Source organism: Cyrtonyx montezumae, unplaced genomic scaffold (assembly GCF_038088225.1).
Source record: "Cyrtonyx montezumae isolate F1298 unplaced genomic scaffold, pur_monq_1.0 scaffold_10, whole genome shotgun sequence".
NCBI classification, from domain to species: domain Eukaryota; kingdom Metazoa; phylum Chordata; class Aves; order Galliformes; family Odontophoridae; genus Cyrtonyx; species Cyrtonyx montezumae.
In genome coordinates this window covers 5849111-5871277 of record NW_027071826.1, presented here as the reverse complement: position 1 = coordinate 5871277, position 22167 = coordinate 5849111, and the positions used below count along the sequence as shown (strand labels likewise).

Below are 22167 nucleotides of genomic sequence, written 5' to 3'. Positions count from 1 at the left end.
TTGTTTGAGTTTTTTTGTCAGGTGCAGTGCTATGCAGTAAAAAGTCTGGCAAAGAAGTTATAAGAAGTATTGGACAAAAACTGTGTACTGTCAAAGTTGTTTCTGAACATCTCTTCTGCTTTTTTCCAGTGACTCAGTTCCCAAGTAGATAACTTGCCCATCATAAGCTAAAATTCATCAGTGCAAATTATCATTGCCATTATGATTTCAATAAACCTTTTAATTAAAAGGAAGGTTGTGTCTGCTATGCCTCCGCCTCCCCTCGCCTCCTTTTTTTTTCCCCTCCTACTTATTAAAAATTAAATGCCAATTCCAGATTCACTCAACAGTGTCAGCAAATTAAATATTCAGTTTCCAAGATCATGCATTAGAATAGCTGTAATACAAATAGCCTTGGAAAAGCCATCAAAACAAGGAATATCAGAGCTTCCTGTGTTTAAATCTGTCTTTGTTATGTTTCATTGGTGAAATGCCACAGCAGCAATGGTGTCAGAGATTTATAAAATAATATTTTAAAAGTCCAGATGTTATGTTAGAGGTCTCACCTGCTGACAAAACTGTCCTCACGTTTCCTTCGTTACTGCAAGGGGCAGTAATTTGTGGCAGCAAATACTGATGGCTAAGCTGTATCCTGAAGTTATTTGGCAGTGTTGTCTGTGTGGATGCTCGATTTGTTTGCCAGTTTTGAAATTGCTGCACAGAGAAAGCTTCAGTGGGGAAATAGCATTATGCACTATGTAAGAATGGTTATAGAGAAACTGAGCTGAGGAGGGCTTTTGTTTTCAAAAGCTGAAACAGGGGTAATGTTCAGGAGCTGCTTGAGGTTCATGGAGAACTTGTGCTGTTAGTACACCCCAATGCTAACACTGTCTTTCCTGGATTAAGGATGACTGTGTGGCCATCTGCTCTAGGCTTGTGGCAGGAAGACTGAGCTGCCTTTACTGGTAGGGAAATACGTGTGTGTGTATTTCATAAAATAATAATGACGTGCATATGACACTAGAACAGTATAAATACAGATGATCTCCATCTATATGTGAGCGGACTGTCTCTTTAACTGTGTTCCCATCCTGGTGAGAGAGTTATCTACTGTGAAGAGCAGAGAGGACATTTAACCTGTCCCCTAAAACAGCACCATATAAAATGGAAATCTCTTTGTCTGGAGCATAGGGATATTACTGTGAGAAATGTGATACAGTGTCAAAACCATAAATGCTGCATAGCTCCATGTCAAAATAGCTTAGATATTTTCTTAAGTATGAAGATGAATTGAAATGAACTGTATTTGCAGTCTGATGGAATTCAGAGTCTATGTGTGCTTGAGATCTTGTTTTAATTCCAGTTCTCCAGAGTGTTTTTCAGCCCAGAGGTTTCTTTATGCTTTATCTTGTGGCAGATGCTTTATAGACATTTCAGTCACTCAAGCTGCTATATTTAATGTATCTATTATTGTTAACACAGAAGGTGTTAATATCCATAATGATGTTTCCTCTGAAAAAGCGAGCAGCATTTATTCTTGTCCTTTATCTCTAATGTGATTGTCAAGATTTTGCTATGCAGGAGAAAGAAATGATGACATTCAAGCCATCTCAGAGTAGTAATTCCATTAGAGCACTTTCCAACTCCTTAGCTGTGACCTTGGCTTCTTAAATTAGTGGAGAAATTTAATATACGTTTATTAGTGAAAGGAAACCAGCTTTAGAGAGTTCTGTGAAGACAGGAAAAAAAAATACCCTCTTTTCTACTACAAGTGTGAGGAAGCTTGCTCTGCTGAAGTGGATCCACAAGAAGAAAAAAAAAAATGAGGTGGCCGTAGTCTAGCGGGCTGCTGTTTGAACACAATGGGTATCCAAGTCTTGGAAATCCTATGAACAGAAGGTTATAAGGTATGGTGGCTACTGGCGTCCTCTGCACTCTTGAGACCCAGCACCACCAATGCACCTGGGAGCCAGAAGTTAGTCTCTGAAAGGAGCCAACAGGTTCTCCTTGGCACAGTGGCTGCCCTCACCTGACTGTCTGGGGAGAAAATGGTCATTTTAATATTTCCACAGGGCCCAGGCAACCTGGGGCATTTCAAACCTGTATCTTCCACCACCCAGAGGTTCCAGGTCACCTTTCTGACTTGTCCTCTGCCATTATACCTTGCCCCAGGCTCCTGCCTGTTTCTCTTCCAAATGAGCTCATGCTCTCCTGTGACAGAGCCCAGCTGTTCCATAACTATTAAGTTAACTGTTCCTCACATCATCCTACTTCAGCAGCCACTCTCACTTGCAGGTGCCACTCTCTGGTCCCTCCCATATCCTTGCCAATTCTGTTTGCCCCATGCCAGCCCAGATGCTGACTACCTAGATGTGTTTTTGGGTCCCAGTATGGCTGGGTCAGGAGACTACCGTGATGTTTCATGATACTGTTTGCTTCCAGGCAAACAGAAGAGTATGCTTATAGGTGATTTGGGATTATTTAGATTAAAAAGAGAAGAAGCAGCAGGTGATTTTGAGCAATTCTTTGGTTTGGGATTGTGTTTCTTTTTTGCATCTTTTCCACAATGCCCAAGGACCATAACATTGACCTGTTTCTCTCTTTTCACCTGGATGAGTACTTTGCAGTTTTCTGTTCTGAATGTCGATGCTGAAATTCTCTTGTACTGAGGTGAAGCTGTGTGTACAGTTCAGTTTAATCTGCACTTTGACTTTCTTCTTTATTCATAAACTGTAATGATTAAGAACATTAAATACCATTACATAACCAATTAAGAAGAAAAAGTAATTTTTTAGGTGAAGTGCTTCTTCCAAAATGGTTATTTTGGAATATGTCTCGCACCTTGAAAAATTTAAATGATCGTGACTGTATTTTTTGTGTGCAAACGCTTGCTAGTTAGGAACATTGATTTTTTTCCAACATTTGAAAAAAATGGTCAGTGCATTAAGGAGTAATTATAAAAACCTGTAACTTCTGTAGCCATTTTCTACACCCTCTAAAGAAGAGAGAAAATTATGTGAAGGTTTTGTATTTAGAAAAGGTTTAATTTTTAGTGTATATAATAAGTGTTTATTACTCAAATGGCTTCCACTGCAAATTAACTGATACTTGAGGGGGAAAAGGAGCAGCTATGGTTTATTTCTTGAAAAGAGAATCTAAAAATAATCAGTTCTCAGGTAATTTTGGAGGGATCTGGAAAGAGAGGAGAAGGTTGCACCTGCATTTGCTGTCCCACTGCATCTGACCTCTTAAAGGCACTATCAATTTTATGAACAACAGAGAGGGCATTACTGCATTTGTTATCATGTTTCTTTTCTAAACGTTTTAGAGAGTATTTGTTTGTTTCCTTTTATTTATTTTTGTTAAGACAGAGGACAGAAAGTAGATCTTTTTGTTATCTTCTGCACTGATCTGCAGCGGAGGAACTGTTGGTGTTTTTGTGGTTGGTTTGAGACTGAGATGAGGCATTCGTATTACGCCACTATCCAAATTCCTGAATCTTAGACCTTCCAATTTTTAATTTCTTTTCTCAGACAAAAATAGTTTTAGGGTAACAGAGCAAATCCGTGCTTAAATTCTTTCACCTTTCCTTGTCACTTTTGCTGGTGCTCAAGTCAATACACATCTCCAAAATATAACTCTGAAGTTGCTTGAGGCAAAGGAAGCAGTCTGCAGGTTTGCTGTCAGAACAATGTTAATTCAGCACCTCCAATAATGCACATAATGTGTAGTGGTTGGATTTAGTCAGTTTTCTGTTTCTCAGAATAGCTGGCAGCTTTTAGGTATCGATTATGGATGGATCATTAAATGTTCATATATTGAAGATAAAAGGCTTTAACAACAGAATCATTTTGCCAACAACTCAAAAAAAAAAAAAAAAGTAAAAAAATTGTGTAACTAATTAAACCCAGTCCTTATTCTTTGTCTTTTATCCCATTTTATTTCTGTCTTTTCAAGGCAGTGTTGAAAAAGGAGTTGAGTCAGCTCATAGGGGCTGACTCTTGCAATCGTCACAACTTAATTTTTCTGATTCCAGGTTTATATAATGAACATCTCCAGAATGTCTATTGTCACTTTTCTCTAAATAGATGACAGTGCATCTTATATGGATTCTTTTTATCTTTTTGTCATTCAAATATACCACCCATAAATTTAGAACCCGTTAATATATAAATATCTGTATATATATATAGATAGATATAGTTAAAAATATTGTGCTGGGTAATGTTCTTTTTTCTCTTTTTTCTCTCACTTTCTCTCTATAAGAAGATAAGGTTTCCTGAAGTATTTTTTTCTTTCCTCAAGGCTTTTCTATTGGAAATTATTTGAGGTGCATATAACCAGATGTATAAAAATTCAGACGTTTGCTGTTACTGAGCTTGTGGCTGTGCTATAGGCTTACTGGAAAGTTCATCTCAAAAGCTTCACCATGTAATTAAATAATACAGAATACACAGTTGTGTGTGATTGTGCACATACAGTTGGTTTGTTTCCATGGAAAACATTTTATTCTCTTGCAGAATAGATCCTTATTTCCTCACTGGTGATGATCTTCACCTTACCTGGCTAGCAGAAACTGCCTGGAAGGTCTGGCACATCTTGACCCTACTTTCCAAATTCTCACAGTGTGATCTATCCTAAAAAAATGTCCATCCAAAACAGTGACCTGGTCAATTGCTAGGTCCAAGACCTAGTGAACAGCCTAGAAAGCCACCAGCACACCAGTAATAAGTATGATATGAAGTCTTTTTTTCCATTAGAGTTCAAAGACACTTCTCCATGGCCAGAGGTGTGCTGTCTGCTTTGCTGTCATCGAGGTTGTGGAGGAAGAGCATGTGTCTTTTAAGTGCTGTTACTCCTGTGTTTAGTGGGCAGTTCTAGCTGTCGTGCCATAGGAGCAGTCACAGAATCACAGAATTGTAGGGGCTGGAAGCAGGCTCTTGAGTCCATTCTGCTGAATGGAATGTGTGATGGTGGTGGTACATGGAAGATGATGGCAGATGCAGGAAGGTGAGTTTTGTCTCAGTTTGAGGATGAACATAGAGCTGGGAGGGGCATGCAAAGTTGCCTCTGTTTGTGTTGTAGCAGTTGAGCTCTGCTCTGTAGGTGATTCCACTAGTCTCATGTCTTACTCAAAACCAAGTTGTGGTACACCATGTAGCGGTCAGGTTAGAAAAATCTTCATCCTCAAGCAGCCCTGAGCCTTCAGCATCACTAGTAACTCTGTCAGGAGTCAGAGGGTAGAAGCTGATGAGGCTGTTAATTACAGTTACTTAGGTGGAGCAAATCCCCAGTGGTGAGAGTTCGTAGTTTGTCAGCTGGACTGATAACACTTCAAATGACAAAGGCGTGCAGTGCTTTGGCATGGAGCTCAAACCACAGCATCTTGGCCAGTTTTAGCAGGAGAAAAACTTTTTGAAGGAACCATTTTTAGCCCTGTTGTTCTGATAAAACCTGGCTGCAAAGGTTAGGTTGTTAGTTATTTTGGGTGTGAAGCTGGGGAGATGGTGAAAGCAAGATGTTGAGTATAAATGCTTCAAAAAGATCTAGGGGTGGGGAAATACAGTCGATTCTAACAGTGCCATGGCAACCAGCTCTGCCCAGAGGAGGCATCTTATTAATTATGATAAATAATTAGGAACAACATAGAGTGAAGTGAAGAAAAACAGCTTAGGGGAATGTGAGGTGGGAGGCAGCTAAGCTTCTCAACAATGCAAGAAATGTGCTGTATTACTTCTGGAAAACTTCAGCAGAGGCTTAAAGGAGGCTTGGTGCGGGAGGAAAAAGTGGAGGGAAGATAGTGGAAAAAAAAAGTATAGTAGAAACTTATTCAAATAATACGGTGAAACAAAACCTTAGTTCTGTTGAAAAATGGATTTTTACTCACAATGAGGTATTTTGCAAAAAGGAATTAATATATACAAGCTGTTATTTTATTTTATTTCTTTTACTTCTCAGCTGTGTTGGTCTTTGTTTTCAAGAGAGCAGAGGAGCTCTTTTTTGTTCATTCTCTTTCTTTTCTCTTAAGCTCTTTTCCCACACTGAAAATAAACTGGAGAGAAATCCTTTGGTTTTTTTTTTGTTTTTTTTTTTTGCTTGAAAGGTTTTAAAAATAAGCCGAAATATTGCTTTATTTTTTAAAATCTTATCACTTTGATGGTACGAAAAGTGGGAAATAAAGGAGTAAAGTTTTTACTTCACTGCAACTTTAGAACTTCAGATTAAGAAAATGTCTCATTTCTATGGGATATTTCTTTCAGAATTTTTCTATGAAAAATATAACATGGAGAAATGAAGTGAAAGATACTGAATAAAATTAAATTGTTTCTCTTTCTTTTTAAATATTTATATAGATATCAAATATGTAGTGGTGGCCGTTACATTAGTAGCACCATTTTTTTCTTTAGTTCCCTCTGACTTCAGTAACAATTCCTACCCTTCTGTATGTGCAGTGTCCATGCAGTGAACTTACTGTTAGCAGATGCTAAAAAAAATCAAATTGCTTCCCAAAGGCTGTTTGTCATAGCTTTGGAAAATTTATCATACAGATTCTTGAAGGAGTAGATGAATGTATGTGTTTATTGCCAAACCTAAAACTCTCTAACACCAGCAGTTTCTATTGACTTCAGTAAATTTTGGATCATGACCTCTGGGAAAAATGTGTTTCATATATATTTAAGAACCAAGGTGGATTAGGTTGCAAATTTGGTTCAGAGTGTTTTTATTTAGGTTACATAAATGTGTTCTGATGTTATACTTTCTAATATGTGCTTACAGGAATAAACACTTGCATACAATGAGAAATATGTGAAAGATTGTTTCTCCCAAACCATCAGTAGAGGAGATGAAGAGGCTCTGTTCCTTAGATAGTAAATTCCTATGCCTTAAAAGATTAAAAGAAATATTTTCAATTTGATCAAAGAAACTGTGGGGAATAAAATGAGCTCTTTTGGGACTGGTTTTGCAAAACTGAATAAAAATGTAAAGAAAACAGCTTTGTAAAGTCAACTACAATTAATAGTTCAGTATAAAATTAATGTACCATACTGCAAAGGCTTGGGAACAAGCAGGCTGGAAGGCCTGAGAAGTTGCTCTCATAAATGGGTTGTTGAATTTCATTTTCTTTGCATTTGAAGACTTCATCCTGCAAGGCTTATAGCTGTTTTTTACTCACAGAAGTTTTCAGTGAGGGGGACAACTGAACATGAATGATATCTGCCAGCGTTGGTAGCACTAACAGGATTAACATTACCATTAACACAGAGGGACCAAAAAACCTCGAGAAACAGTCAAATTTCCCATTCTATCTAGATTTCCTATTCAGGGTGTAGTTTAAACAACAGAAATACATGGAATACATGCCTGGCTATTAGTGCCTTGTAATAGCTGAGAAGAATTGGCAAAATATGCAGGGGAAGAGACCCTGAAGTAATAAATATTTCAGCATATGAAGAAATACTTAGAAGGCATCAAATTACTTAAATTAACCAATTGCATTCATAATGAATCTAATTTCTACTTGAATATATATCTGTGAAGCACCTTTCTGTAATAGGAGGTGTAATGGTATGACACTGGAGCTGCCAAAGTGGGAGGCTGAATATGTATTTTAGAAACTAATGCTTACTCTTGCTGCTAAAGAGTTGAAGTTTGAGAGGCGTCCCACAGCTGTCGAATGCTTAGGTCACATTTAGATGTCTTTATTTTGTCATTTATTCTGTCAGACTTATGTATTTTCACTGGACATTAAGGGTGAGCTTATTCACTGTTGGATAACATTCAAGACAGAACAGCTTTATCTGTATTTGCCCTGCACTGGGAAATAGTCAGCACTACTTACAGCAGACAGATCATAAAATCTTCCCAATTAGTGGGACCTAAACTGTGATGCTGGCATAAGACTAAAAAAATCTAAGTAGCAATTTAATTTTACCCTTTTTTTTTTTTAATTCTTTGCCTCATAGTAGTGAGTGCAGCTTTACTCCCTTAGGCAGCAGATCTTAATCCTGACATTAGGGTTTCTGGTTCGATGTATTGATTCACAGAACAGTTGCAAAAAGGACAGATGAAATTCAGTGTTAGCACATGCAAATTAATGCATTTAGGCAAAAAAATAGCTAGCTATGCCTGTACAAAAATGATTTCCAAACCAGAGGTCATTTAGATGAGGACTTTTCATGATGGAGAAAGCTTGGAGAAGCCAAGAGGTGTGCACAGAAGGTGCAGAGGAGCTACTGCCTGCTGTTTCTCACAAGGGGAGCTGGGGTGGCCAGTGTAATGCTGTTGCAGCAGGACTAAATGGCATGACTAAATACCTCACTGCATGATGTTGGGTGAGAAAAAGCAGAGAGAGTTTTTTTTGGAAAGGAATTAACTATTCTCAGGGGAGAGGTCTGGTTAGTGGTAAATAAATACCTGTGTTTGCATGCAGTGTGCAGTATAGAAAATTCCTGGATCCTGGGTTTGTGGAAATGAAGAAAATGCCCTGTGCACCTTCTTTCTTATGGTCTTACCTGAAGTATTCATAAGGGACTGCAGTCAGGTGTGATGCTGTGTGTCACTGTTACTGTTGGCAGCTCCCAGGGCTATATACCTACCAGGCATTTTCCAGACAGCTTCTGGAGCTTTGCAGTGAGAACACCATTGCCACACAGAGGGTAACGTTATTGCAAGGTCTAAGAGCAGTGTACATGTATTTAAGTGGAATAGGACATTAAAAATGCTGCTAAACAACCATAAAAAAAGTCAAAGGAAAGTGGTAAAATACACTCAATTACTCTCTTCTGATACTCTCCAGACATCAGTAAAATTTCATTAACTTCAGTGAAATTAGTGTTAATGTAGGAATGGAAATACAGCAAATTTAATTCTAAGATCTCCTTCCGGGAACGGTGAGCAAGAAAACGGTAATCAGATAGAAACAAGTGCTGATCAGAAGGAGCTGGGCAGGGAGGAGTGCAGCAGGACGGGCTGCCAGGAAACACAGACGCTTTTCCCGTCTCACGTGGTCATGCAGATTTTTGCAGTGTGTCCACAGTGGCTAAAGTGAAAAGCTAGACTTGTTTTTTTCTCTTTTGGTTGGCTAGTTTTTGTAGTCTTTCACTGTTATGTTGAACATGCCAGGATTTCTTGCAACATCAGTGGCTGCTGCTGTTTCCTGCAGTGTTGGTTTGCTTGGTATTGTGGAGAGCTGAGGTACTGGTGGGAAGACAAGGGGGAAACATGCTTGGTGTAGTGTTTAGGCAGCTGAAAACAGGACTGTGTGACATTTGGAGTGCTGATGTCCAGTTCTACATGCACATTACAGTCTGTCTTTGTGTTCTGCTGGGGGAAAATGCAAACACGTTTAGGGTATTGCCTGCCATTTTACCGTGCTGATGTTCATCAGTGGAGCAGTTTGTGGCACTGACAAAGGTGAACGTGGGCTATAAAAGTGGAAAATGTGCTCATTTTTGCAGCTAGGTTTCACCATTAACTGCTTTATGGGACAACATCATCGAGGCCCTGAAGAAGCCATCTGGCCCAGTTGCAGTTCAGCATCCAACATAGTTATATCAATACTGATATAAAGGATGTGAGCAGTGAGTGTGTAGTGAGTTCTCCTTTTTTTCTTATGCTCTTAACACATTTTTTTTGTGTTGAAATGGAATTTTCTTCTATTGATTAGATTCCAAAGTCTTGAAGTTGAGACGGGAGAAAAAATGTTTTGATATAAATTGCTTTAGCTTTGTAAAATGTGAAGGTGAATTGTCTAAATTTTTTGTGAATTACTTTTTTATTTTTGTCCTCTTGTTACTTCGAGGGAAGACCCATTTAATTCAGGACAGGCATTTGACATCACCACATAAAGCTTTGGACACAGAATTTTGCTTGTTTCTGTCTGGATCCTGAATTTGCAGGATGGAAAATGTGAGAGGAGATTTTTTTTTATGTGTGGATGACTTGTATGAGCAAGAATCAACATTTGGTTCAATTATATCAGTTCTGTGGTCATTTTATGAAGCAGAATTACTCTGAAAATGTTGGGACATAAGCATCACCTCCAAATTGGAGAGTTTTAGTATTTAACAATATTAAGTTGCTTTGTTTTGTTCCTTCTAAAAATACCTTTTAATTACATATAAGACCTATCCTCATTGAACTGCAGGCTGATTAATTAAAATACAGGAGGAAGGAACTACTGCATAGAAAAAGAACTGCTTTACCTGTGCTCTGTCTTATTATCATTTTCAGGTAGTTATTGTGTAAGTGATACTGTTATGCTAACTGCTGTGTTTTCCTTACCTCTCAAGGCCATGCATGGCCAGTATTTTATAGCTGAGATCATTTGCCTAACTTGCTCTGATTCCTTTCTTTTTAATTGTGTAGAGATGGATATTGAACATCTAATTAAATAAACAAACAACGTTAGATTTGGGAGAAGCAGGAGGAATGAGAAAATTAGAAGACCGGAAGGAAAAGTAATGCTTGCTGAATATCTAAGGCCATTCATACTGTATATTCACTTCTACTTATACATATAGCCATACTTGTGCATACCTACATGATGTTGTTACATGTAGTCTTTGTGAGTCTTATACACATCAACACGTGTATGCAGTACCAGTTTTTACATTGGCATATGGGGAAAAAAGGAGGCTGGGAGGAGAGAGCTAGAAATATCTTCCAGTGCAGTTAAATACTTGGAAGGTGTGTTTACGAATTTCCTATTGTATTTTAACAAGACAGGCAATTTAGGTAGTATTCCTCAGTGCTCAAAGAGATGTTCTGGCATCCTGCCTCCAGCAACAGTGCTGTCCTGAGTTCATCTTAATGTGACAAGAACTTGGTGTTCCACTAAAAAAATCCCTTAAAAATACTGAAGAAAGGGAAAAAAAATGCAGGAAAAAAACCCACGAGCCCAAATCTAGCAACAAGCTGTCAAGTTGTTTCACACAGTAATACTGACAGCTGCCAACTTTACACAGATATTTTTTTTTTTTCTGGAAATGATTAGTTCTGAGGAACTGTTGGTTCCCATGCTTCCATACAGTTGTGTAAGAGATCCTGTGCACTTGCTCCTGGTGACAGATCTGACACAGGGAGACACACTGAGAAGGGCAAATGGGATGGTTTTAATCCACAGGTGTAAGCCTTAGCTCTGGAAAAGCAACTTCTTTTGTTCTTTGATGGAGAAAGGAATGTGAAGGAATTCTTTGATGGGTAGATGATTGTTTGACAGTCATCACTGAGACTTCTTTGAAATGATGGAGGGATTTGCATGGAAATGAGGCAATGTTAAGAATAATACTCAAAATGGAGAAAATGATAAATGAGGAAGGGAGCAAAGTTCAGGAAATGTGGAGTTGCTGGCATTCGTGGTGAATGTAATTTTCATGAATTTTGGTCATCTTCTTCCTTGCTACTTTCCTTATGAACTTAAATGCCTTTAGGGAAGTGATTGCCTTAGTATGAGCATTTACTGTAGCACAGGACTTTATGCAGCATCTCAAATACTAGATAAGTCCTTTGTTAACGAGGTGATCGATTTCTGGAGAAATAAAAATAATGCAGCATCAGTGTAAGTAATGGTTTAGTTCATTTTAATAGTTTGTGTTCCTTTATTTATGTCATGCTCTTTTTATAAGTGGAAACTTAAATATTCCTCCACCAGTTGTCACCACCAGAGGTTGTGACCCACTAGATCCAATTTCCACTGCATATGAAATAGGTAGAAAAAGCCAAACTCTCAACCTCTTACAGCAGAGATCTCAGGCAAACAGTGTCCACAATTAAGGCTCCTTTGCTACAAGACATAGATTTTTCAGGCATTGTGAGGCTTTACTACTCAGTTAACAGAGGGTTATGCTGTTTGCCCTGCTGCCTGTTACTGTGTAGTCACTGCCATTTTTCAGACTGTGTCAGCCCACATGCTCACCACTGTGGAATAATACAGTGAAGAAGCAGGCCCTAGCAGAACCAAGACATGCAAAGCTTTCCAGGTGAATGAAAATGCCATAAATTGCATATGAATGCCAAGAGAAGATCACTAAACCTGTGCAAGGCTGTGCTTCTTATGTGCAGCACAAAGTTGTCTAACAGTGTGGAGTGACTGTGGTAGGGTGTACTGAGCAGGGAAGGTACTGTATGTGAGCTGTAACCTCAAGCTGCTTAGACATCTGCATTGTCAGACCTTGGTGCTAAAATTCAGAAGGATTTTTTCTGTGTATGTTGCCAAGGAGCCTCAGCCATCTCCTACTACTGTCACTTGCTTCCTAGAGGCTGGAAACTGGACATGCTAATAGGTATGGGCAACACAAACCTTAATTTAAGACTCTCTCAGCAAGCATGGTACTGTATTTTGTTCCAATTTGGCTTGTCTTTAATTGCTACTGTTTCCCAAAATAAAGCACATCACTTTTGCACGGTGTAGAGGCATCAGAGCTCTACGCTAAATATTTTCCTTTTTATAAGTTCTCTTATAAACAAAAATGCTCCCATTAAAAATTAGTGACTACGCAAGTGCAGTTGAAAGCCCTTGGTTTTATAAGGATTTATGCATAAAGTATGCAAAATTGTAACTGCATCTGAAGCAGCTGTTCCACTCAGCTGTGCAAACAGCATCTCTTGTAGAGAAAAGAACAGGCAAGTGTCAATTCCTACAGTTTACTACTGATGATACTTGTAATTACATAATTACTTAGTTCTTGTCAAATATCTTATCAGTTAAAAAAAAAAAGGCAGAGATTTTACAGATCTATCATTATTATCATTATCCTCTTAATTTAGAGTTTGCCTAACAGTTATCAAAGTGTTGAGTCAGGAGAGCAGGGGTAAACATCACTTGGTCTGACAGAGGAGCTGTACACCTTCTGTGAACTGCAGTAGGAGTCTGTGGAGGACCACCATCTCCTCCCTGTGTTGGCAATGTGGGACGCATCTGGATGCAGGAGCTACATGTAGAGCATACAGGCTATGTGGGTGATGGATTCAAGCTGTTGCAGTAATTTCTTGGACACAGTTGCTTTCAACTCTATTTTAGCAGTCAGATGATTTTGTTGAGAAGTTCAGAGATGAAATTCAATACAGAGTCCAGGTCTTTGGCAGGACGTAGCAAGGCTTTGGTGTGGCTTATGGGAGGATAAATGTATTGGATTATGTGGCACAGAAATTGCAGTGATATGGCTGCAGGTGTAATAGGAGGAAAGAGATTTATTTATTTATTTATTTTACTTGTGCTGCCTGCAGCTGTCTTGAAGTATGAGCCAGTACATGAAGAAAAGGAGTAACAGAAAAATGCTCTGCTTTTAAAATAAATCACACATTTGAGTTTGGATCTTATATCTAATTATATCTGGTATCTATAAAGCTGGATTTATATCTAATCTCTCCGATGGAAGATGTAGCTTTTATAAGATTAATCAAATAATCTTACAGAAGTGCCTAATACCAAAAATTCTTTGAAGAAGGTGCAGCTAGCCTCTGCAGCATGCAAAAATATGTGTCTGTGTTTTTCCTAAACTGAGGCTTCATCTTCTATAAAATTGGTTTGAAGGTATATTGCATATCCTTAAATTAAATAATACTTTATCATAGAGCAGACTGTGGAGAAAATTTGATCTCTGTCAGGTTTTCAATTCCTGAAGGCAGATGTTCCCATTTGGATCTGTTTAGCATACAGTCAAGATAATAAAAGGTCTGAAATACTTTGGGATAATTCAGCTAAATCTGAGTCTTCTTTTTCTTTTTTTAAAGAAAATTTCTTGCTTTTAAACAACCCTAAAGTTTTATGTAATGCTGTTGCTAAATCATGCAAAAATATTTTTGTGTGTACAAGTATGGTATAGCAAAACACATTTTAGATATAAAAAATATATGCCACTTAGATCCTTGCATATAATTTAGGGAATGCTTCTTTAACGCTGAAGAGTAAAAATGGAAGTCCAAATAACAGTTGATCCACCTTTAGGACTGAGAAGAAATATTTATACACCATTATTTTAAATCGATTGGTGTGAAATCTAGTGAGGACTGTTTGAGATTTACGTGGATGGGACAGTTAAGTAAGTGAGCATCGCATGACTGTAGGAAACAGAAAAATTCTGGAGATCTCTGAGCCATCAAAGAGAAGATGAATAAATGGTTTCTGACCTAACTAGTCATTGCAAGAGGTCGGCTAAAGTAATTTCCCCTCCATCTTCCATTTTGCAAAAGGAGAGACTAAATTAAAACTATTGAAGTGCATGTATAATTTTAGAGATTTCTTTAGAGATTGCTTAAATGAATCCTCATGCATTCGAGAGACGTGCAGTGTTTTTATAAGCTTCAAAACCTTTTGCAAATGATCTTAACTGCCAAAAATAATTACAATCCAGCCAAAAGTGAAAGTCATTCAGTAGTGCTCTGTCTTTGTTTGTTAAAGGTGAGGGGTAAGGTCCACACCTGGCCCTGTGACATTTGCTCATTAAGCAAATGCACTCATTAAGCAAATTATGGGTCATTTATGGAGATCCTTCAGCTCTTACAGGCTGAGGAGTGCCTGTTAGTAATGCCCACAGATCTCAGGCAGGGGAACCCGCAGGGCTTCAAAGGCTGCCAGCTCTCTGTGCAGAGAGTAGCCAAATGAGCAGAACCAGCTCACCTCCTTGGTCAGGCCTCCGTGATATTTGCTGCTGATGTAGTTACCCCATCCTCAAGTAGTGAGCTAGTAGGCAAAGGTAACTTGAATGCAGGTTCTGTGGCCTGTGAATTCTGACTTAGTGGAGTTCTGTGGGGTAATATTTCCATCAATTTTGTCATCTTGTTCCAAGGATTTATTCTGTTCACAATTTCTTGAACAGACATGCTTTCTTCAAGTACAACTTTCCAGGATCCTATATTCAGAGGCACAGAACCAGAATTTCTGTTTTGGCTGAGCATTTTCTATAAATATCCCCTGCTAAAAGAGTCTTTTATTTGCAGAGGAGGGAATATGTGCTGTTCGTTTCAGACAAGCTGTTTTCTCCATGGCATACATAACTTGTTTCCAGCCTGGCAAGTGTCAGAGCTGGATATCTTTTGTTTCTCTGTCAAACAGGGCACTGTGTCATGTTTTTCAAACACACTGTATCTTCTGTGCAGGTTTGCATGGCCAAGTGGGCAGAGAACATTTCCACTGAATATTCACAGGACAGAATATGAATATAGCTACAGAATTGCATACATTTTAGTTATGCAGAGAGAGGTGGGGTTGTGGGGCCATTTCTAATTTCTCTTTACCTTTACAGTCTTAAAGATTACATCTTAAGATTGCATCATCAGAGGGCGAGAAAGGGGAACACCCTGAACTCCCATATCTGATGACCTGAGTTCAAGATAAATTAGCACATGTTTATCAGAAGGATGCAGAATGTGACGCTTAGAAGTGACACTTCAAGTTTGTCCAGTTTGTCAGTTGAAACTGAAAGAACTGTTTTGACTTTGATGAAACAATGAATACTGTATTTCTAATGAACTCTAGTATCTAATTTTTATGTTGATGTAGTGAAAAGCACAGTGAGATATGGAAGTACAACTTCTTTTATCAAATAGGTCTTAGAAAAGCATGATGTTTGTTTAAAAATTCCATCTTTCAAGTAGGGATAATAAACAATAGTAAATGACTATGAAACAAAATGAGTTTTCTGGAATGATGTGGAAATGTGTTATGTAGAGGGAAGACATTATGCATGGTGAGGCAGAAAGCATTTTTCCTTTCATTGTGAGTTATTTCTTGCCATTTCTGTGGTTGTTTTTTCTTTTTTTTTTGTGGAAATGCGTACCTGCACTTGAGTACACAGTACCTCTGAGCAAAGATTATTAAAAATGACAGGCAGACTTCAGTGTATTTGATCATGTCAAGAGCAGAAGTGAAGTGCTGTGCATTGGCATTATGAGAAATCAGAATAATTCTCTTTTCTGGAAAATCTGTGTTGCTTAGTGGAAGAATGTCATTTTGGGCTTCCTTGCAGGGGTAATTATATTGTGACTCAATAAAGAGCTTTAAACTTGCTTGGCTTTAACACTATCTTTCAATCCACTACTGTTCAAGACAGCTCAAGCAAAGGTATGCATTTATGGTTTTGCTTGAATGCTTTGTCAAATTTAGGCTTCAGATATCAACCATCCTCTTTCAGGCAGAGTTGCTGCATCACACTTGCAGTAGTATACTGAATATGATGCCTTATCAGTTGGAAAGGCTCACTCAGAACATGTAGTTTTTTTGAATATGGCACATCATTCTTAAGGACAACTCACCAGAATGAGCTTGACAGTAAAGATAGCATGTTTTGAAAAGGGAGAATCAAACCAGAAATGAAGGTAAAGCCAAGAGTGGCATTGCTGTAGTGCTTCCTACTCTACCTTATCCTCTTTTTGTCATAGTGGCTCTACACCTGGGAATTTCTGCTGTTAGCTATTGCCTGTTTTTTGTTTTGTTTTGTTTTGTTTTTTGAAATCATTAGTGACTGGCATTTTACTGGAACATGCATATTTATTTTTAATTATCTTTTTAATTTATCTTTTTAATTATTAATTATCTTTTTAATTCTTTTTCCAGCTCTTCTTTATGCAACTATTTTTGGAAATGTCACCACTATTTTCCAGCAGATGTATGCCAACACCAACCGATACCACGAAATGCTGAACAATGTGAGAGATTTCCTAAAATTATATCAAGTCCCAAAAGGCCTTAGTGAAAGAGTCATGGATTATATTGTCTCAACCTGGTCCATGTCAAAAGGAATTGACACAGAGAAGGTAGGAGTACCTGAGGTAACAATTTAGATAAGTGAGAGTTTGTGTATATTGTATACTTTATTTTAAACAGAACTGTGTAGCAGCGTGTAACTTACTAACAAATTCTTAACTGCATGCTCCTCTGTTACTATGGTTGTGGTTGGATCAAAAATTGAATGCTGTCAGAGTTGATGATTGTGTCACTTTGGAAATATGCCTTTTTTTTCATTATGGTAAATGTTTTCTATTTTCTAGCCTTTACCAAAATGCTAAACAACTTTAATGTACTAGAATATTGAAATCAACGGGAAATTCATCTTCAAATTATGTCTGAGGACATAATTTAATGTCAAGCCTATACTAATCAGTATTTTCTGAAAAGTATTGGCATCAGTGAGTTGCAGGGAAATGAGTTTGATTGCCTTGGACCTTTTGCTGATGCCCAGGACATCGACATGCCCATCAGCCTAATTAGTATAGAATTTAATAGCAGTAGAGATTGATCTTGAGCTGAAATCTCTCAACTAGAACTTAAGGCCTTTGGTTGGTAGGGAGATGCAGAAAATGCAGTAGTGTTGGCAGATGTACTGGGTGGAAGTCCTATCTGACTTTTGCCTTCAGAAAGGAGTGATCATTCAAGTGTCTTCAAAGATCTGTTAAAGGCAAAGATTATCTACCTAGTGTTTCATCCATTTTCAGGCTGGACCAAGTGAATTGTCCTCCAAGCTTCTCTCTCTAAGATATGTGTAGTGGAGTCTGTCTAGCTGTGGGCTAGAGTTTTTAGAGAGTTTAAATCAGATGGGAGGGTTTCTACCTGAAGTACCTTGAATGAATGTTTTAAGATTTAGAATTTTTGGAGACTGGTGATGCTCCTTTGACATCTGTAGAGCTGATAAACATCAGCTGAAATTAGGCTCTCAGGCTCCAATTTCCATGAAGATTTGCTGTCTGAGAACTTAGAAAGCAATTTTCTGAAGGAGGGCAAGGAATTGTCATGGCAGATTAGTGTCCTAAAATGGATAGTGTTTACAGAGCTTTGTAGTTCTTGCTTTGTCTAAATCTATTGTGTAGTGCGGGATGATGATGCAATTTGTTCAGACATGCAAAATTGAAGTTGCTACACTGACAAATTTAGTTTTACATCATGCTGGTGCAACAACAGTTATCATACTCATTTTCTGCAGTGAAATTCAGTTTACCGTACCAAATATAGCAGTATTAATTAATGCATATTTTGATTTTTTGGTTCAGTGTCCCTCGTTCCTTAATATGTTAATTTCTTATACACTAATACCCTAACTTTCAAATGCTGATTCATACGGTGTTAAAAGTGAGCTTTTCTATTGTAAACTACTGTGAATGCATTCAGTCTTACAGTGTAAACTCAGAAACATGAAAATAGAGCTTTCATTTGCATTTATTTCCTTGTAGTTAAGCCAGAATACTGTTTTATTCTGCCACAGTTTCATTAGATTTTAATGATGCTCTGCAGTTAATGAGGAAAACCTGTGCTTTAATTACTGAAATTTCCTTCCACACATGTCCAGTTTTATAGCTCATAAAAATGTAGTTAGAGCTATAATCTTCGGCTCATGGTAAGCAGTGTTCTCTGGGTTGTAAGAAAGTAATGGCTGCTTAGATAGATAATTAATATGGCTGTAAAATCTGTGACTTAGGTTTTTAACAATTTTACCTTGGTAAAGACATGCCTAAACTTAGGCCTGGATCCAAAACCTATTTGTAACAGTGGAAGGATTTCAGGAACCTCTGCATCTGGACATCAGTATTTGGATCTAATCGAACTTCCCAGAAAAGCCAATGTTGCAGAAGAACAGAGACAAGAGAAACGTAAGAATTTGAGCATCGGTATGAATATGTTGGTATTTTGTATCCCCTACAGCCTGCAAGCCTGCAAAAGCAACAGCACCAGCAACCTTTAGTGCCCACACCGAGCGTCCCTGAGTCTATACAAGTTTAAGGCAGTTTGCTTTTGGCTTCAGAACTTTAACTGAAGACTGAAGTAGTGAAGTGAAGATTGGTTTTTGGAAACGGGTAGAAATTTGCTTCATAACAAGACAGCTTTTCTACCTTTATTTCCTCTCAGGACAGTATTGCGATATGCTGCACCGAGGCAAATTAGAAAATGTAAATCCCAGCTAAGGATTGAACGTTGGTACAGTTCCAGAGACTAGTCTTGTAGGGCGGAGCGTTCCTCTTCCATTAGTTCTATCTTTACCCCTTCAAGTTCATTTTAAGGCACTCTGCATTTAAATTCAATCCATATGTACTAACCCCAGAGCATCATGTGGATGGAAGCACACTATAGAGACCTCCAAGGTACACAGACTTAGATTTATTACAGTAGACACAGTGGGGATAGCAGGACTGCACTGCTCTTGCAGCTGAGCTGCTAAATCCAGATAGCGCTCCAGTGTATGTTGGAATAGGGGATTACAGGACCTAGGTCTTAACTAGCTTCTCTTGCTTAGCTTCACAATCTGGACATGGCCTTAGGGGCTCCATACAGTCTGGATTTCAGAGCTCCAATAGTGAGATCCTAACCTGTCTGTAGTCCAGATATTTTTGCATCAAATGATTTCCCATTCTAGCTCTTTTTATGAGTCTTTCAATGAGCTTATTAACCTGCAAAGCACGTGTGCTTACAAGACGTGGAAATCAGTGAGCAATTTCTAAACTTCCAGTTTCCACCAGACATCTCAGACAGTTTCCATCATCCACGGATGTTTTTTAACCTAACATGCATTATTACATCCTAAACTGTTCCAAATATATCTACACTGTCACACTGGAATGTGTCTTGCAACGTCATATGCCACAGATTTGCAGTACATTTCATTCAGTCACTCAGCGTGTTGAAATGGCTTTGTTTTGAAATCTAAATTCAGAGGAAAAGAAGATTAATGTATGTAAGAAGTGTTACAGTAGGTTCCTATGGTGATGAACCATCCTAGCAATTTGAGGTACTAAAAATAAGCATGTGTATGTGTTTCTTTGATAACTAAAGATTTTACCTTCATACACTTACAGTTCATAGCTTGATTGGATTTACTACCATTTAACATGTGTAGATGTGTTGTGTCAGAACTCCAATACCTACCTTTGAATGACACTTTTCCAAAGATCTTAGCTAAAACCAGTAAGGGTGAGTTCATTATCAAATATGCAGTGAAGGCAAAGTGGAAGTTAGCATGGAGAAAAATTAATGAAGATCCTTGCTGCTTGTGGGAACTGGCTGTCTCAAACAGAACTTTGTTTTAAAGCCCCCATTGATTGTGTTTATATGTGGGAGAGGCCTTGTTCTCCCACACCAAAGCGATGGTTCCTTGAGCACACAGTTTAGACTTCACTGTTCTCCTTGGGGATAACTCATCTTCAAATCCCATCTTCAAACCACAGCACTTCAGCTGTCTCTGAGTGTTCACAAATACGGAATTAACAATGACACTAAAAGCATTAGTGTATTTATTATTATTACTTAAGGGGAGGCAAGTGGCCTATGATCTATTATCTTAAATCACTTAAACATTAAAGCCCTGCTCTGTCAGCTAGGATGATGTATGTAGTACATGAATGTGGACTGTGGCTCCTGGAGTAACAGTGGCTTAGACAAGATGGAATTTATTTTTACATTTAATACTGTGTGTTTTGGGGTTATTCATCTAATAATGAATAAAACCACGAAAAAACAAATAAACCCATATATACTTAAACAGTATTTCTGACAAAGCAGAATATGTTTTTGGGATTTTTTTTTTTTGAGAGAGAGTTATAAAACAGGCCAGTGCATTCTCTGTATGTGGCCGCTTTTAAGAAGCTGAAAAAAATCTTTAGAGTAGTAATCTATGAAACACACACTGAATTCAAACCTCTTAAGTTTTTATTGAAATCTACTAGGCAGCAAATGAAAAATTTATAGATATTAGCTCTTCTATGAGAAATAGGTCATTATACATGAAAGTAGAACAGCCATTAACTTACATGCAGATGTCTCAAGGTCTCATCTAATGATAATGTTCCGAAATGTCAGAGATTTTCTCTTCTTGACCTCCATGCTGTTGTATGGCTTAAGATTTGCTCAGAAAGCAATTAAATAAATGTCTATCATGTTTTAACAGTCAATTTGTTCAGAAAAGCCATAGGTTGAAAGAAGAAAATGCTTCTATTTAGTCTGAACCTAAGCATCAATGGCAATTCAAGTGAATGCCAATTCCACATTGAAATGACTGAAAAGGAAATCATGGGAAGATAGTATTAAAACTATTAATAACTGGCCCACTAAGCTTTCATTTATGGGAGATAGGTTTATGGTAAATAGACACAGTTTGTGACTTTATTAAACATTAGTCTACAGAAGTACACTGCAGTTTAGTTACGTTTGTTCTTAATAAGATTTTCAAGAGCTATAGTAAGAATTACCAACACCCAGTGATAAATAGGGAAATCAGGCTGCCATTCCTACGGTGCCCCATCACATAGAGGTGTCTGTAATTGCTGGCTGGATTTTCTCCTGGATGGCTGATGTAGAAGGCTTCCAATCTTCATGGCCAAAGCGATCTACAAAATTAGGCGTGACAGCTACCACAATCCCGTGCTGAAGAGGGAAGGTAAAAACCATTTGGACAAGTATTTTTGTTTCGTTGTAGAGGCGAGGTTGTTGGTCGTTCCTTGCAGATCGGGACGAGGTGAACAAGAAGTCTCCCCTCACCTCAGAGAGCTGAGCTAGGACCAGGTACAGTTGCAATCCGCGGTTCTTTGGAGAGCGGGCTGCAGGAGAGACGGTCAGGGTCTCACTGTCCTTTGCACAGGTCCAAGCGCAGGGCCTGTGCACCAGTGGGGCTTTCTGTTTCACCTTAATGAATGGTATGGATGATTCATCTCCAGTATGCACTGTGCTGAGCCAGGAAAGATTGTCCACAATTATTTCTGTCTCTTGGATATGCTGAGTTTGGGTTGACACAGGTTAAACTATGAACCTCTTATACTTGAACAAATGCAAGTTCTATAAATGATGTTGATAGGGCAGCTCATGAACCCTTTGTCTGGGGGAAGAAGTACCTGTGTGGATGGGTCGAGGGTTTCCCTGAGCACTGTTACCAAGGGGATGTAGCTGACAGAAGGACTGTCGGTTTCAGAGAGATCGCACTTCGGGGAACGATCACATCTCAGGGACCTCCAGAGGTCCCTTCCAACCTCAACATTCTTTGATTCTGTCTTCTTCAGATCTGTTTTCTCATTACTTTCTCTCTTGAACGATATTTAAAATAATGCTACCTGTTAAAAAATTAAGCCTCTTCCAGCAGAAGCATGAAATAAAAAACTGTTGATCAATTTCATTCTTCCAAGGGTGACATTTGTGCCAAAAATTGTCAATCTAAACAATGTTGTGACTTGAGACATTCTTTGATGTTTTCTACATTATTTCTGATGTTTGTT

General features: G+C 38.2%; 1 protein-coding gene across 2 annotated transcripts in view; it reads left to right on the top strand.

Annotated features, from left to right (window-relative positions):
- The window catches only part of KCNH5 (potassium voltage-gated channel subfamily H member 5), a 140211-nt gene that overhangs the window by 77679 nt on the left and 40365 nt on the right, over positions 1-22167 (top strand). For both annotated transcript variants that reach the window (XM_065755665.1, XM_065755664.1), the window contains exon 8: positions 16535-16734. In XM_065755665.1, the coding sequence (XP_065611737.1) occupies positions 16535-16734 (200 nt within the window). The remainder of the gene's footprint in view (positions 1-16534; positions 16735-22167) is intronic.